Source organism: Hemicordylus capensis, chromosome 3 (assembly GCF_027244095.1).
Source record: "Hemicordylus capensis ecotype Gifberg chromosome 3, rHemCap1.1.pri, whole genome shotgun sequence".
NCBI classification, from domain to species: Eukaryota; Metazoa; Chordata; class Lepidosauria; order Squamata; family Cordylidae; genus Hemicordylus; species Hemicordylus capensis.
In genome coordinates this window covers 8952618-8969573 of record NC_069659.1, presented here as the reverse complement: position 1 = coordinate 8969573, position 16956 = coordinate 8952618, and the positions used below count along the sequence as shown (strand labels likewise).

Below are 16956 nucleotides of genomic sequence, written 5' to 3'. Positions count from 1 at the left end.
TCGTAGTAGTAGTCATCAAATAGTCATAGTAGTAGTAATGGTTTAGCTTTATGGACAGACATATGTAATCTGTCTGTAATGGTTTAACTTTATGGACAGACAGATGTAATCTGTCTGTCCTGAATGAACCTAACCATAACATCTGTAATTGGCTTTTCCTCGTGGCAGATCCTGCCACCTTAAACACTTTCACTTGGTACCAATCCACAATGAGACAATGGCTCTTCTCCTACTCTGTTTTAGCTACCTTCATCTCAAGAGATCCAGGTGTAGAAGGCTGGACCTCTTTGCCATTTGTGTGCCTTACAGGATGCTTGCTGGGCTATGGTGGTTATTTCTTGGGATGCTAATGCCTCCTCTTCCAGTATCCTGCAACATCTTCAAAGTGGGTCTGGTAGGCCCGTGGGCCTGTGATCCTTATTTTTCCAAGGCATTTCCCCAAGCGGCTGCCAAGTTAGCTATGGAGCGAATAAAGAATGATCCTTCCATTAATTTCCCCCATCAACTGGATTATACGTTGCTGGAGGAAGACTGCCAGACCTGTAAAGCCTTGGGTCGATTCATCACCTATGAAAAACATGCATCGGTATTCATGGGGCCTCTGAACCCCGGCTACTGTGAAACAGCCTCCCTGCTAGCTAGAAGCTGGAGTAAAGCCCTCATCTCATGGACGTGTGTGAGCCACGAACTGGACAATCCCAATTACCATCCTACTTTTATAAGAACATCGCCCTCTTTGGCCAGCATCCTCTTTGCCGTGCTGAAATATTTTAACTGGGCTCATGTTGCCATCATTTCTTCCAAAGAGGACCTTTGGGTGGACACCGCCAATAAGCTGGCCATTGCGCTAAGAAGCCAGGGCCTACCTGTAAGTGTTGTTACATCAACAGGGAACGGAGAGGGAAGCGCCGAAGGGACTTGGGCAGAGATCCAAGCCGCTGCTAACATTAAAGGTATGTGTGGTGAAAGTGATCCTGGGACCAGTGGAGAAAGAGGCGGTGGTCAAAAGCAGTGTTCCCTGTAGCAGGGATTCACCAGATGCTGATGATTACAACTCCCATGATCCCCAACCAAATGCCATTGCAGTGGAGGATGCTGGGAGCTGTAGTCAGCAACTTCTGGAGTCCCTGTTACAGAAAACACTGGCCAAACACTGTTCCCTCTAAGGCATGCACACGTGCGCACGCTCAGAAGTTTTTTGATGGCCTCTCAGTTAATTTTAGATCCTGCTCAGGTTGAATCAGGAAAGCCGCACTGTGAATGCACATGCGCGCACACTGCCTTGGTACTGCTGCCCAGAACAAAACTCGTTCCTCATACCAGTGTTCCCTCTATCAGGGATTCCTAGATGTTGAGGACTGCAACTCCCATAATCCCCAAGCAAAAGCCATTGCAGCTGGGGATTCTGGGAGTTGTAGTCACCAACACCTGGGAATCCCTGTTAGAGGGAACACTGTCGCACACAGATGAAAAACAAAAATTAGAGAGAACACTGGTCAAGTCGTTTCTGCTTCCGTTTCTGCTTCCATTTCATTTCATAGCCTTGGAGGTCTGTCTGTCTGTCTTTGCACATGACGCGGAACCGCAGTTGAATAGGCCTCCAACTGGGACTCCAATCTGAACCCTCTGGTTGAATTCAGTTTCATCGCCCCAGCCTGAGGTTCCCAGCAGCCTGTGGTACATCCGAATTTGGCTCTGTAGGCTGCTAGCCCTGCAACCAGAGTTGAGGCAGGAAGCTCCTCCCTCGGCTCTGGCCTGAGTGACAGTGCGGGCTGTCCTTCTGTCAAAAACTACAGATATTTGTAGTACAAATATTTATGTAAGCAGTTGTATGTACCTTATCTGGAATCTTTCCAGGTGGCAAAAAACTGTGCTATGAAGAGCCTGCACTCAAGCTGGAAACAAGAGCTAACTCAGCCTATACATGTTCCCAAAGGTTTGTGTCTTCCTTCCCAACAGCATCTGATGGGTTGGCCAGATGGGCTGCAGGGACCTCACACAATTTCTGCAGCGCCACCTGCTGGCCAGCTCTTGCTTTCCTTGAATAACCTACCCTTTCCCTCATTCACCAGAAAAGTACTCACAAAAAGGAGTGAGTTGTTAGTTAAAAGCAAGAGCCAGCAGATGGCACATGTGAGACCCCTGCTGGCCATCTGAACAACCCCTGAGATCCCACTGAGAATGAAGATATAAGCCTCTGAGAGAGTGTGAAAGCTTGAGTCAGGCTCTCGCTTCAAACTGGTGCAAAAGCCTCTTCACATTGTGGAGTCTTTTGCCATCAAAAAGCACAGTGTAAAAGTACTAGGCAGAGGCCTTTGGATTTCCCCCCAACCTTTGAAGATGCAGAATGTAAACTGTGTTGAGAGATCATGCTTCGTCTGAGAACGATGTCTTATTTTCTGCAATCAGCATGGTAAGGTGCTTTGTGCATTACAGTATACGAGTGATGACTAGAGATCAGGATCTGTCTTACTAAAGACCAGTCTTCCTAAGCAGACTTGACCCACCTTAGAAAAGCCTTTTAGTTAAGGAGGGATGAGTGGATTTCCCTGGTTCCTTTGCTTTATGGTTCCTTTGGTTCACTCTGCCTTGCACTCTGCTCCCGAATTCCTGTCTAATAAAAAAGAATGTCTAAAGAGAACGTCTTCTTCACCATGAGCCCTCTCACCCGTTGAGATCATCCAGAGAAGTCTGTCTGTGGTTGCCACCAGCTCTCCTGGTGGCCACACAGGGACAGGCCTTCTCTGTTGCTGCCCTCTTGCCTGCAGGTGCTCCATTTATTTTATTTTATTTATTTATTTTATTTATTTTTACATTTATATCCCGCTCTTCCTCCAAGGAGCCCAGAGCGGTGTACTACATACTTAGGTTTCTCCTCACAACAACCCTGTGAAGTAGGTTAGGCTGAGAGAGAAGTGACTGGCCCAGAGTCACCCAGCTAGTATCATGGCTGAACGGGGATTTGAACTTGGGTCTCCCCGGTCCTAGTCCAGCACTCTAACCACTACACCACGCTGGCTCTCATGCTTCAATAACAACAACAACAACAACTTTTTAAGTTCTTTTGGAAATAGATGATCAGCTTGATTTAAAAAAAACACTAGGGAAAGATGATCAGCCTGATTAAAAAATTAACTCTTTGATTTATGTATTTCAGTTGTTATTCTGTGTATGCATTCTGCTCTCATTGGAGGAGAAGATCAGGCCATCTTGCTAACCAAAGCACAGGAACTGGGGCTGGCAGATGGGAGATATGTCTTTGTGCCGTACGATACTCTGTTCTACAGTCTTCCATACCAAAACCATTCCTACTTCATTCTTGAAAATGATAGCACATTCCGGGAGGCTTATGATGCAGTGTTGACCATCACGCTACAATCTGGAGAGAAAACATTTTACGAAGCATTCAAAGCAGCTAAACAGAAGGGTGAAATAACAATGGATCTGGAACCACAACAGGTCAGTACAACCAAGAGTAGAAGTACATATCCAGTTCTAATCTTTGAAATTCAAGTTGCACTTTGGGTAGCAAATTAGCTGTCCAGCAGGAAATACCGAGTTATAGGAACATAGGAAGCTGCTATATACTTGTCATGGCTCAGACTTCTGACTCAGAAGAGTCAGAGCCGGAACGGGAGGATTTGCCTGTTAGTGAGAGCTCAGAGGCACAGCAACAGGATTTGGCAGGGAGACCAGACTCTGGAGCTGAGGATTTGCAACAGCTGCCAGACATGATTTCTGATGAGGAGGAGGCTGGGATTTCACCTGTCTTGAGAAGACGGCTCAAGAGAGAGGCTCAGTGGAAGTCATGCAGGTGCAGGAGATCACTAGAGAGGAAGCCGAAGTGCTGACTCAGGGAAGCCTGATTGGCTGTTGGTTCTCTTGAGCCATATATATTTAGCAGTCTCTCAATTGCTCAGATGCTGTTTGCATCTTTCATGGGCCGCAGACAGTGTGCTATCTGAATTCCAAAACTTTGTCCGCGTTCCAGTTTGCTTTGTTTATGCTTTCCTGCTTTGTTCCGTTAATTCCTTGCTTCTGGTGTCCTTCGCTATTTTTATTCCTTGCTCTGTGTTTTCTTTTCACTTATTACTCAGTTATTGTTGGTGGGGGGGGGAGGTTACCTAGTTCAGTTCAGGGGACTTAATCCATTTACTGTTTTTCTTTGTGAGCCTTTTATTTTTCCTTCGTGCAGTTTCGCTGCCGCTTTCCGTTAACTCAATGGGGAGTGCTGAAGGGGGTTGTAAATCCTGTTGGGTTAACCGAGCTAATGGATTTATGACAATACTGAGTCAGACCATTGGTCTATCTAGCTCAGTATTGTCTTCACAGACTGGCAGTGGCTTCTCCAAGGTTGCAGACAGGAATCTCTCTCAGACCTATCTTGGAGATACTGCCAGGGAGGGAACTTGGAACCTAGATGCTCCTCCCAGAGCGGCTCCATCCCCTGAGGGGAATATCTTCCAGTGCTCACACTTCTAGTCTCCCATTCATATGCAACCAGGGTGGACCTTGCTTAGCTAAGGGGTCAAGTCATGCTTGCTACCACAAGACCAGCTCTCTTCTCCTGACATGAGTCAGACATGAAGGCTAAATTTTGGGGTTCAATGACCAGCCCCGTTCTACCAGAATTGGGCCCTGCCATGAAATCTGGATTTTGCGCATGGAAATCTTCATTTTTCACATCTTCAGAATGCTGAATGCACTGTAAATGTAAACTATGTACTCATGGCATCTGACTTTAAGAACAGAGTTGTAATAGAACTGATATAAGTATTACTTAGATACTATGTAGTAATAAGTTTTAATGTTTTGTAATAATAAAGAAGTAATAATGTTTTGAATAACAATCTATTATTGAATCATTTTATATGCCTGTTCACACAATTTGGGGGTGGGTTGGAGGGTGAGAGAGAGCTCTTACCCCAGTAGCAGCAGACATTTATTTCTCCTCTTAGTTAAGCAGGGCCTGCCATGGTTGCATATAAATGGGAGACTTGATGTGTGAGCACTGTCAGATATTCCCCTTAGGGGATGGAGCCTCTCTGGGAAGAACAGAAGGTTCCAAGTTCCCTGCCTGGCAGCATCTCCAAGATTGGGCTGAGAGAGATTCCTGCCTGCAACCTTGGAGAAGCCGCTGCCAGTCTGTGTAGACAATACTGAGTTAGATGGACCAATGGTCTGACTCCATATATGGCAGCTTCCTATGTTCCTATGTGCCTAACCTCCATTTGGGCCAGGAAATGCACAAGCAAGTCTGACCTGGTGTCCATTGCTGAAATTGGGAGCTGATAGTTCTCTGAGGCCTTTATGCCTTCCCAGCATGGCTTGCACTCAGTAGATGGGAAAGCCCCATTATATCAGCAGCTGCCTTTGGATTGGCTGCAAAGGAACAGGAGGCAGACTCAGCCCTGCTGAAGCGGCTGCAGATATGAAATCATAGAGTGGGCTTTGCAGAGTGGCTCATTAGCAGCCACAGCTTTCTATTGGATCCTGGTAGCTGGATAGAAAAAGTAAGTAGGTTCACATGACCAGAAAAACAAGGTAGGAAAGCTCACCCCTCCTCCTACCTTGGTTAAGAGCAGGGTACAAAAGCTGGGCTACCCTGTTTTGAGCAACCTGGGCTGGAGAGATTTTTGTGAGTTCACACAGACATTAAAATGTGGGTAGCCCAGCTTGTATCCTTGTTTTGATGATCGTGTGAACCAGGCCTATATGTTTATAGGAATAACAGTTTATTTTTTTTGTTCACTATTTAGTGTTTGAAATTATGCATGTACTTTGGTATTGTGGTGTCTCTCCCCAGCTGAAGTTGAACTGCCAAGGCCTCAGAAGGGCGGGAAGGGGGTTTCAGGCAGCCTGTTCCTCCTCCACCTGCCAGAGAGAGGGAATGCCCTGCTCCTGCTCCTCACTGGGAGCTCACATGGGCCACCACCCTCTGTCTCTACTAGCCTGCTCATCACTGGCCCAGGCCCCCTTGCTTAGCTCCCTGAAGTAGGAGCAATCAACAGCTTCCCCTCTTGGTTCCGCCCCTGCCTTTTGAGCAGTGCTGCTGTCACCCCCGCTGACAGCCACTGCATTGGCTGTTCTCCAGGGCTTCACTGCATCATCACACCAGGAGGGATGGGGCCTTTCTTCCCCCCTATTGTAGCCGGGCAATAGCCCATCAGAGGGCTCCAACCCATGGGCGCCTGGTTTCCTCACCCTCCCCGGCTTCCATAGATGGGTGTGCCACCACCTGCCCAGAGTTGGGCTCACTGTCTCCTTTGCTGCTCAGCCAGGCAAATGCCCCAGCCTGTTGGGAGTTAGCACGAGGACCGGACAGGTATGTTATGGGGGAAGGTGGGGGAGAAAGTTGAACGCCGTGGTTCCAAACTGGAGACATGTGCCCCAGTTTTGATATTTGCAGCATTTGGTTTCTGTGGCAAACCCTGGCTTTGGCTAGGGAGTTGTAAAAACTCTGTCTCTTTCTCAGGTCTCTCCACTCTTTGGCACAATCTACGATGCAATTTACCTGGTTGCAAAAGTCTTAAGCAAGGCACGTCGCCAGCATGGAATGTCTGAGCTCTCAGGGATCACCTTGAAGGAACACATTGGCAACCTGGACTTTGCTGGATTCAGCTTCAGGATTCAGGCAGACAGCAAAGGGAGACTCTTGGCCAAATATGTGATTCTGGACACGAATGGCAAAGGGAGCCACCTCTTCCCCACCTATTTGCTGGCTCCATCCTCTGGCTTGGTAAACTCCATTGGCAGAGCCATACACTTTCCTGGAAGAGGCCCACCCCCAACGGATTCCAGCTGTTGGTTCGATCCAGATGTTATCTGCATTAGAGGTAATGTATGTTGCTAGTCTGTTTCTATATAATGCCTACAATAGTGCAGAGCACTAGGGCTGTGCACAGAGCTCGTTATCAGGACTGGGACCAAGCTGTTGAGAGGAGAGCTGGTCTTGTGGTAGCAAGCATATCTTGTCCCCTGAGCTAAACAGGGTCGGCCCTGGTTGCATATGAATGGGAGACTCAAAGTGTGAGCACTGTAAGATATTCCTCTTAGGAGATGGAGCCACTCTGGAAAAAGCATCTAGGTTCCAAGTTCCCTCCTTGGCTTCTCCAGGATAGATCTGAGGGAGATTCTTGCCTGCAACCTTGTAGAAGTTGCTGCCAGTTTGTGAAGACAATACTGAGCTAGATAGACCAATGGTCTGACTCAGTATATAGCAGCTTCCTATGTTCCTATGTAACACGATCCCAGTAATGATCGAATCATGCACCAGATATTGGGGGCACCCTGGATTGCATCGAACCCATACATGGGTATCGGCCTGATGCATCTGGTGGAGGGATGGAAGGACTTACCTTTACTGAAGAATGAGTGTTCTCTAAAGAAATCAGCTGCCCAAAAGGCAGCCACAGAGATTCATAACATTGCCTTGTCCTCCATCTTCTCACCCTAGAATGCACCAGGTAAGAAAGCAACATCATTATGTTGCATCCTTTTCCTGGTGCATTACTGAGGGGGAAAGGCTGCATCCTATAGTTACAGGGTGTAACCTGTGGTTTGAGTTTCAAAATACAAAACTGACAGACTGACTGGGTTCAGATGTAATATGAAACCAGAGGTCCCTTCACCTCTGGTTTCATTAACTGAACGTCTAAACCTGGGGAACTACTGTTAAAGGGGGAAATGGACCTGCGGTTTCCCTCCCCAAACTCCATTTGTCACCTTCCATTTTCTTTAACGTTCGTGGCTTCCACCCCCAGTTTGCCTGTGTCAGCATTACATTCGTACACTAGCACTGCAGAATCACCCATCTGTTGAGGGAGGAAACTCCTCCCTCGCTCTGGTTGCTATTGGCTATGAGGGGTGTCCTTCAGGAAAGAGGAAAGCTCACATAGCAAGCTCCCCCACCTCTCCCCAAAGGCTGAACATGGATGGAAGAGTGGCGGAGGGGGGCAGAACCACAGCTCCATTGGACCCGCAGTTCTGTGTTACATCTGAACCAGGCCACTATGATTTTGAATGTTTGTTTGCTTTTGTTTTCTGTCTGTTCAATACTCCAGTCACTGGGTGTTGTGGCCTCTGGAGGTGAAGCACTTGGTTTGCCATTTCACATACCACACCACACTGGAGTAACTGCAAACCATGATTTGCAAATGCACTCCAAACGGCAGTTTCTGATTTTGTTTTGCTGCAAATGGTGGCTTGTCATTCAAACACCATACCTAACCAACACACAGCATGATTTTTTAATCTGTCTTTGACACTGGAAACATTTTTCTTTGGCCACGTTGCACTACATCTGCATTATCGTGTCTTGTCATTATGATGATGGTTCAAAGTATTTGTGCACTGCTTTTCAACAGCAAAAAATCTCATGGTGGTTTAGGTAGCAAGAGGAATGAGGAAATAGTCCCCTGTCTACAGAGAGCTCAAAATCTAACATGGAACGCTTAAGACAGCTACCAGCCACAGACATTGGAGGGATGTTATGCTGGGCTGAACAGAAGCAGTTGATCTCCTTTTGCTAAATGTGAAAGAGCCATCATTTTCAAGGAGCTGCCATCTTTGCCTCATTGGGAGGGATACCTCTTTACAAAAATCCACAATCTGAACTGCAGGTGCTGCAGAATGCGACAGTGAGGACTTTGTCTAGAACTACTTGTGGGGACCATATCATCCATCCACCCACCCACCCATCCATCTATCCATCCATCCTTCCATCCATCCATCCGTCCGTCCATCCATTTATCATATTTATATACTGCCTGATATATGTACCTCTAGGCACTGTGATTGATTGATTAAGTGCCGTCAAGTCGGTGTCGACTCTAGTGACCATATAGAGAGATTCTCTCCAGGATGATCTGCCTTCAACTTGGCCTTTAAGGTCTCTCAGTGGTGCATTCATTGCTGTCATAATCGAGTCCATCCACCTTGCTGCTGGCTGTCCTCTTCTTCTCGTTCCTTCAATTTCTCCCAGCATTATGGACTTCTCAAGGGAGCTGGGTCTTTGCATAATGTGTCCAAAGTATGATAGTTTGAGCCTGGTCATTTGTGCCTCGAGTGAAAATTCTGGATTGATTTGTTCTAGGTTCCATGTGCTTGTTTTCTAGGTTCCATGTGTGTGTTTTCCTGGCTGTCCATGGTATCCTCAAAAGGCTTCTCCAGCACCTTGCTGTACATCAGAGATTCTCAACATTGGGTCCCCAGATGTTTTTGGAATTCAACTCCCATAATCCCCAACCAAAGGCCACTGGGACTGGGGATTATGGGAGTTGAAGTCCAAAAGCATCTGGGGACCCAACGCTGAGAATTCCTGCTGTACATAATCCAAAATACAACAAATATAAAACAGAAGAAAAACAATTAACAATTTCACAGAATAAAACTTTCACTTTCTGTCTCTTTGGCCATGCAATCTTGATCAGACTTTTAAAATGGGAACTTTGAGCAAGGAGGGGACAGAGGCAAGAGTACAATTATGCTAAAATGCTATATAGAATATATATATATGCCAGGTGTCTCGAATAAGAAGAATATAGTAATACATATATCATAAGTACAAAGTTGCAGAATTAAAAGCTCATTATTTCTACGTTTATGGCCAAGGCTAATAGATAAAGATAACTAACAAGATATCTGGGACTCTGGGACTTTCATCGCAGTTTAGTAGGGATGTGCGTTTCGTTTCGGATACAAAACATTTTGTGCACAAAACAGGCCGTTTCGGCTGTTTTGTAGCCAAAACAAAACACCCAATGCTTAAAACAGAAAATTTTGTAGCCAAAACAAAACGTCCCTGTTTCGGATACAAAACGTTTTGTTGTTTCGGCTGTTTGGGAACTCCATTTTGCAATCACAAAAGATCTTTCTCCTCCAGTCTCCATTTTGAGTTTTGACATCTGTTTGAGTTTCCAGCCCTTCCAGCCTGCAGATTGGCCAGCAGGGGAGCGCGGGGTCTGGGGCTGGGGAGCGCAGCGCAGGGTCTGGGGTGGCAGCAGGGGAGCGCGGGGCTTTGGGGTTGCAGCAGTGGAGCATGGGCTTTGGGGTTGCAGCAACTGAATTTAAAAATTTATGTGTGGTGTTTGTTGTTAGTTGTTGTTTCACACTCTTGTGTGTGGATAAATTGCATTTCTGGGGGGGATGTGAATGTGCGTGACCAAAACGTGTTCTGTGCAAAGCTCTGCGGGTGTTGTAGATGTGTGATGTTGATATTATTTTGGAGGGGGAAGAGTGGGTTGGGTGGTAGTGCCCCAATGGGTGCCTGCTACCACCTAGGTTTCAGAGTGATTGGGCAAAGGGCTCAATATTATTTGATTTTTGAAGTGAAGTTTACTCTTTTCCCCCATAGTAAAGAATGGAGGTTTCAGCAGCCCCAGAATTGCACATGTGGGGCACTTGGTTGGCCCAGAGAGAGTGGTGGCATAGTGAACATAGGGTGCCAACCACCCCCATGGCTTGATAACCCATGGTGTACTGGGTTCTGTTGTTTTGGAAGTGTTCTGAGTATAGATTCTCTGGTTGCATATGAGATTTTCAATGAGAAACCATGAATCTACTCTCATTTGCTACTGCTACTAGCAAAAAATAAAATAAAATCTTAAAGACACATAAACTTCAAAAAAAAATTTAAATCAACCCTTTGCCCATTTTTTTTTTTTTGAAATTGGGGTGGTAGCCTCCACCCATTAGGCACTACCACCCCACCCCACTCTTTTGACCCCACGACCCATTTTTCCAATCCAAATCGATTTGGATTTGGATTTGGATAAATTTGGATCCCAATCAAATCTGGGCTGATTCGGATGGGTCAGATTCGGACACAAATCGAAATGGGAGTTTTCGATTTGGGTACAAATCGAATCACAAAAAATCGTTTCGTGCACACCCCTACAGTTTAGGGCCTTCATAAGCCTGCAAGTATGTTCAGTGTCTAGCATTTTTGGCGCGGTTTTCTTTTTCTGTGGTTGCTACTGATATAGTCGTTTTGCTCTTTTCCCTTTGACACACATAGAGAAAAGCTTCAAGAATGAAATGGTTAGCCGAGAAATTATAACGGACAAGAAATTATAACAGTCAGTTACAGCATTCTGTTGTATCCGTTAAAATAAGGGGTACAACAGAATGGCAGAATAGCCAGGAAGACCGGGGGAGCGGGGGAGGGTTTCATATCAATATATAAAATTAACAATAAGAACAAATAAAATAAAGTAGGGTAGTACTTTTATTGGGACCCACTTAAGAGGCACCTAGCAATACAGGTCACCTTAAGTGGCGCAGTGGGGAACTGCTTGACTAACAAGTGGAAGGTTGCCGGTTCGAATCCCTGCTGGTATGTTTCTCAGACTATGGGAAGCACCTATATTGGGCAGCAGCGATATAGGAAGATGCAGAAAGGCATCATCTCACACTGTGTGGGAGGAGGCAATGGTAAACCCTTCCTCTATTCTACCAAAGACAACCACAGGGCTCTGGGCGCCAGGAGTCAAAATCGACTTGACGGCACACTTTGCCTTAGCAATACAGAAGCTTTCAAGAGAGGGCGTTCCATGGGGCTGGCAGGAAAAAGCTCTGCTCCTGGTGGAGTCATAATGCCTCTATTCTCTTTTCCACTTATGGCGGGGGTGGGGGGGAAGGCAAATGTGTATTTTATTATTAGATGCACTGAAAGGGTTAAAGCTGCAGGGCTGTTGGCTTAGTCCTTTGTATTAATGCCAGCATCTGCCAATTAGAAATGCCCCTGGGACTCAGAGCTTATCTCAGCAAGCTGGGGAGAAAAAAGATCACTTAATATAATTTGAGTTGTGGGGAGGGAGGGAGGGAGGGAGGGAGTTGGCAGCCAAGAATCCTCCAGTGGGAGGGAAGCGGATTCTGCTTTCTGGAAGTCCTGCTCAGCTCTCTGCAAGAATTAATACCTTGAGGGCATTTATCTTTGCTGGGGCATGTTAGCCTCTTATTAACATTGACAATATATGGGGAGGGACTGTATGTAGCTCAGTGGGAAAGTTCAAGCCTTGAATGCAGAAAACCCCAGGTTCAGCTTTCTTGGCATCGGCAGTTAAAAAGTTCCTGAGAGCTGGTGATGGTAGGACAGAGAACTTTGCAACTCAGAGTAGACAATACTAGGCTAAATGGAACAGAAGTATGATCCCGGAAACTTGTTCACACTGAATTGAGGTTTAATGTGGTTTGTCAACATTGAAGTGTTGTGGTTTATGGCCCAGGATTCCCATCTTGGCATATGTTCACACAATCACTTCAGTGCTGGTAACCCACATTAAACCTAGATTCAAATGACTGTGTAAACAAGGCCAGTGATTGAGTTCAGAGATATTATTTATTTATTTATTTATTTATTTGATTTATATACCGCCCTTCCAAAATGGCTCAGGGCGGTTCACAATTAAAACAACTTATAAAACAGTAAAAAGCTAAAACAAATTAAAACAATAAAACAACAGCTAACAATTTAAAACATTTTAAAACAAAAATAAAACATTATCCCCAGACCCCAGCTCAAGAAAACGTAGACTCAGTATAGAGGAAAAGGGCCACAACTTTGTTAACTATTACACACAGCATGGCAGACTGGAACACCAGGTGATTAATCACCCTTAAAGAACAGTGCGGGCCAATAGAAGCAGGTCAGAACTCTGAAATCCTACCCAGCACCCTACTGGGGGGGACACACCCTGGCTCGGGAATGGGCAGGTACATCCCACCCAATTCCTTCAAAGCCAACCCCCCCTTCTGTAAGAGAGGGTCTGGATACTTCTAGGCATTCGTCCACCCCGCACCGCACAGCCCAAGGTTAGAGAAGTCCTGAAGCAGGGTTCATGGCAATCATTCTCCCCGTGCCGCACAGGCTACAAAGGAGCGATTAACCAATCACCCCTTTTACATATCCAAGGGTGCTCACCGATGTTCTAACCCTCAAATTGCCACCCCGCCCGCACTGTTCCTGCCATTGTGGTTGACCTAACTCTAAATACGCACCCAGGACACAGAACGGAGTAGGCAAAAAAAACCCCAACAAAGATATCATGTTGAACCACTGTTTATTTTAACCATCGTTTATATAATGAACCAAGATTGGCACCCCTCTCTCTCTGAGCATATTCTTACACTGTCTATAACCAATGAAAGTGGTTCACAACTGTATTAAATCATCTTGCTAAGGACCAAATCTGCAATTTTTCAGGTGTGTGTCTACAGCAATTTGCAAATTGTTTTGATGTATGTATACTAAATAGCACCATGGTAACTGATCATCCTGCGGAATATACATATTGGAGTGGTAGCAGGTTAAGTATTGTGGATTATATTATAATGCTATTTACACATAGTCTACCAGATGTTATTGACTGGATTTGAAACTTTAATTATTGGGCCCTTTCCAAGGGTCTAGGATAACTAAAGAAAAATTAAAGATAGCATCAGAGTATTCATGCTGTCCTGAGTAGTGTGGCCTTCTGTAGCTGATAGGTTGTAATCTTCTCGATGCCCAAGGTGTCAAGATGATGTTCAAGTTCTTTTGGTACTGCACCAAGGACACCAACAACTATTGGCACCACTATTGTTTTCTTTTTCCAGAGCTGCTCAATTTCAATCTGAAGGTCCTTGTATTTAGTTATTTTCTCCAATTGTTTTTGATTTTATTGTTTCATAATAATTTATCATCATCATCATCATCATCAATAATAATAGATAGATAGATAGATAGATAATTTAATTTATATACTGCCTGACTCCGAAGGCTCTAGGCAGTTCACAGTGACAAAAATAAACATAATAAAGACAAAATAAAACAAACTGTTTAAACAGCAGTTTAAAACAATATAAAACATACAAAGATTACTAAAAGTCAGGCTTTAAAAATGTGTATTGAGGGCTCTATTTGTTTGTTATAATGCCTGACTTCAAAGGCTTCAGGCGGTTCACAAAAATAAAAAGAAACAAATCCAGCTATTAAAACAAGAATTTAAAAAAATTAAAACATTCAAAAATTACAGCAATTAAGAATTTAAAACATTCAAAAATGTTTGAATGCCTGACTAAAATTGCGTCTTAAGGGCTCCTTTGAAGGCTGGTAAAGATGTTAAACCATGAATTTTTATAGGGGGCGTATTCCTATAGTGGTGGATAGTTTCTGCCATTTTTATAGTGGTGGATAGCTTCTGCCTTTTAGGATCAACCATCAATGGTAAAGGATCCATCAGTCAAGAAATACGCCTCAGACTAGCACTTGGTAGGGTTGCAATGAAGGCCTTGGAAAGGATATTTAGATGCCGTGATGTGTCCATACCTATACAGATTAGAATCGTTCGGACAATGGTTTTCCCTGTGACACTCATTGGATGCAAAAGCTGGACTCTGAAGAAGCAAGACAGAAAAAGTATTGATGCTTATAACTTGGTGCTGGAAAAGACTTTTGAAGAGACCATGGACAGCCAGGAAAACTAACAAATGGATTCTACAACAGATCAATCCAGAATTTTCACTCGAGGCACAAATGACCAGGCTCAAACTATCATACTTTGGACACATTATGCGAAGACCCAGCTCCCTCTAGAAGTCCATAATCCTGGGGAAAGTTGAAGGAAAGAGAAGGACAACCAGCAGCAAGGTGGATGGACTCGATTACGACAACAGTGAATGCACCACTGAGACTTTAAAGGCCAAGTTGAAGACAGATCATCCTGGAGAGAATTTATTTATTTATTTATTTATTTACAATTTCTATCCCGCTGTTTCTCCAAGGAGCGGTGTACTACATACTTGAGTTTCTCCTCACAACAACCCTGTGGAGTAGGTTAGGCTGAGAGAGAAGTGACTGGCCCAGAGTCACCCAGCTAGTCTCATGGCTGAATGGGGATTTGAACTCGGTTCTCCCTGGTCCTAGTCCAGCACTCTAACCACTACACCACATGGGCTCTCTAGGTATCTGTCTATGTGTTCATAATCTATCTATGTGGTCGCTAAGAGTCAACACCAACTTGACAGCACTTAATCAATCAATCAATCGACAGCCCAGCGAGGGGGAGAAAGGGAAATAGATGCTTTCAAGCAGCAAGCACTGCCTGAGATGACAGGGGATAACTTGCTCAGGCTCTCCGGAGTTCAAGGCCACACCCACTTTGTGCATGACGGCTTGTTGGAGGGTTGTTGTTAAAAGCATCACAGCGAGATAATGAAAAATCCAGATCTACGTCATATGGAAAGAGGGAAACCTTAGTCAATCTCTTCACAACTCTGAACATTTCTCCTGGATGCGAACTTGCAGATGCAATATGTGCAGAATAGAATTGCTTCTTCTCTGCACGTATTGCCACAGAATAAACCTTAAAATGGGCTTTGTGTAGTGTCTTAATGGATTCAAGTCAAGTCTCCCTCCACTTATGCTCTAGTCTTCTCCCTTGACGCTTCAGCTCCCAGAGCTGTTAAGTATACCATGCAGCTAGTCTCAAAGCAGACTGGAGAAGAAGGTTAGGGGCGATAGTGTCTACTGCCCTGGCAAGCTTCCTGTTCCAGGTCTCCACCAGGGCATCAACAGAATCACCGGCTGAACCAACCCTAAAACTCTCCAAGACCTCTTGGAATTCTATAGGATCCAACAGCCTAATAGGTCCTGCACCCCTGAAGAGGTGGACTGTGGCCATGAGACCAATCATAACCAGATGATGGCCCGCCCATGACAATTGAGACACTCTAGGAGAAAACCATTCAGATTTGAGCAAAAGACCAAATCGAGGGTGTTACCAGTGGTATTCTGAAGGCTGATAATGATGTTAAACCATGAATGTCTATAGGGAGTACATTCCACAGCCCAGGAACAACTACAGAGAAGGTCTGCTCCCAAGTCACCACCAGACGGGCTGGCAGCGTATGGAGATGGACCTCTCTTGATAATCTTAATGTACAGTTGGGATCAGGGCCGTCCTTAGAGAGCCCTGGAAGGGTGCGTGGCCTGGGGCAAATCAGCCAGTGCAGGACCCCCTTCCAGTAAATTTTAATGGGGGTTAAAAGAGTGGGGCCCGGGGCGGTCGCCCTGCTTGCCCTGCCCTAAGGACAGCCCTGGTGGGGAACATGCAGTATATATTAACTAACCGAGAAATTGTTAGAATGGTGGCATTAAATCATCATCCATAGTTTAAAAATCAACAATCACAAACAAATTAATTTTACAATTATATTTAAAATCGAATAAAACATGAACCAAATCAGAGGGCACAGTCCCTTTCCTGCAGGGTTCCCTCCACTTGCTTCAGACTTGTTATATTTAGCTTCAGCAATGTCAAACTGTTGAAATGTGGCTTGAAACTGGTGCTTTCCTGATGCTGCTCTTGGTTCTAGCACAGGCCTTAACCATTTCCGCCGTTTGACCCTGTCTCTCACTTAGGTCTGGAGCCGCCCATTGTAGCCCTGGTGTTGCTGCCTCCACTCTTCCTGCTGCTCTTTGGCATGTGCCTTGCATACCTTATCAGGTCAGAGCTTGCTCATTTATTCTCTTTTCCTAGTTTGGAAGGACTCAGTTTCGCTGAATGGTTGGAACGTCCCTGCCAAGAGTGTCCACTGACGTGACGTCCAAAGTAGACGTGAAAGTTCTGTGACTGGAACTCCCAATGGCTCGCACCCTATTTGAGCCTGTTCTGGCAATCATAGATTCCTGGGTAGGTTCTGGGAGTCCTCTCAACCCAGCAGCTCCGAACCTGGGTAGCCCACATCTGCTACCCGGGGTAAAAGTGAGGCAGGATGACAACAGAACCCGACCTACCTTTTCATTTTTTTCTTTTTGGTCATCTGCACATGCTGTTTTAAAATACTACCAGGCAGCTGGTGGCCATGTTTACCATAGAATCCTGTGGCTTGCGGGGCCAGGGAGAGGAGAGATGCATTATAGATGCTGCTGCATTATACAATGCATTGTGGGATAGCTGGAAGCCCCAGCTCCCG

The 16956-nt window shown here is 45.3% G+C and overlaps 1 protein-coding gene across 1 annotated transcript in view; it reads left to right on the top strand.

The window, feature by feature from the left end:
* Positions 1 to 310: 310 nt before the first annotated feature.
* LOC128349594 (retinal guanylyl cyclase 2-like) overlaps positions 311 to 16956 on the top strand; it is a 74965-nt gene continuing 58319 nt past the window's right edge. Inside the window, exons 1-4 of the mRNA XM_053306159.1 lie at positions 311 to 953; positions 3158 to 3459; positions 6476 to 6836; positions 16403 to 16487. Of these exons, the coding sequence (XP_053162134.1) occupies positions 311 to 953; positions 3158 to 3459; positions 6476 to 6836; positions 16403 to 16487 (1391 nt within the window). The remainder of the gene's footprint in view (positions 954 to 3157; positions 3460 to 6475; positions 6837 to 16402; positions 16488 to 16956) is intronic.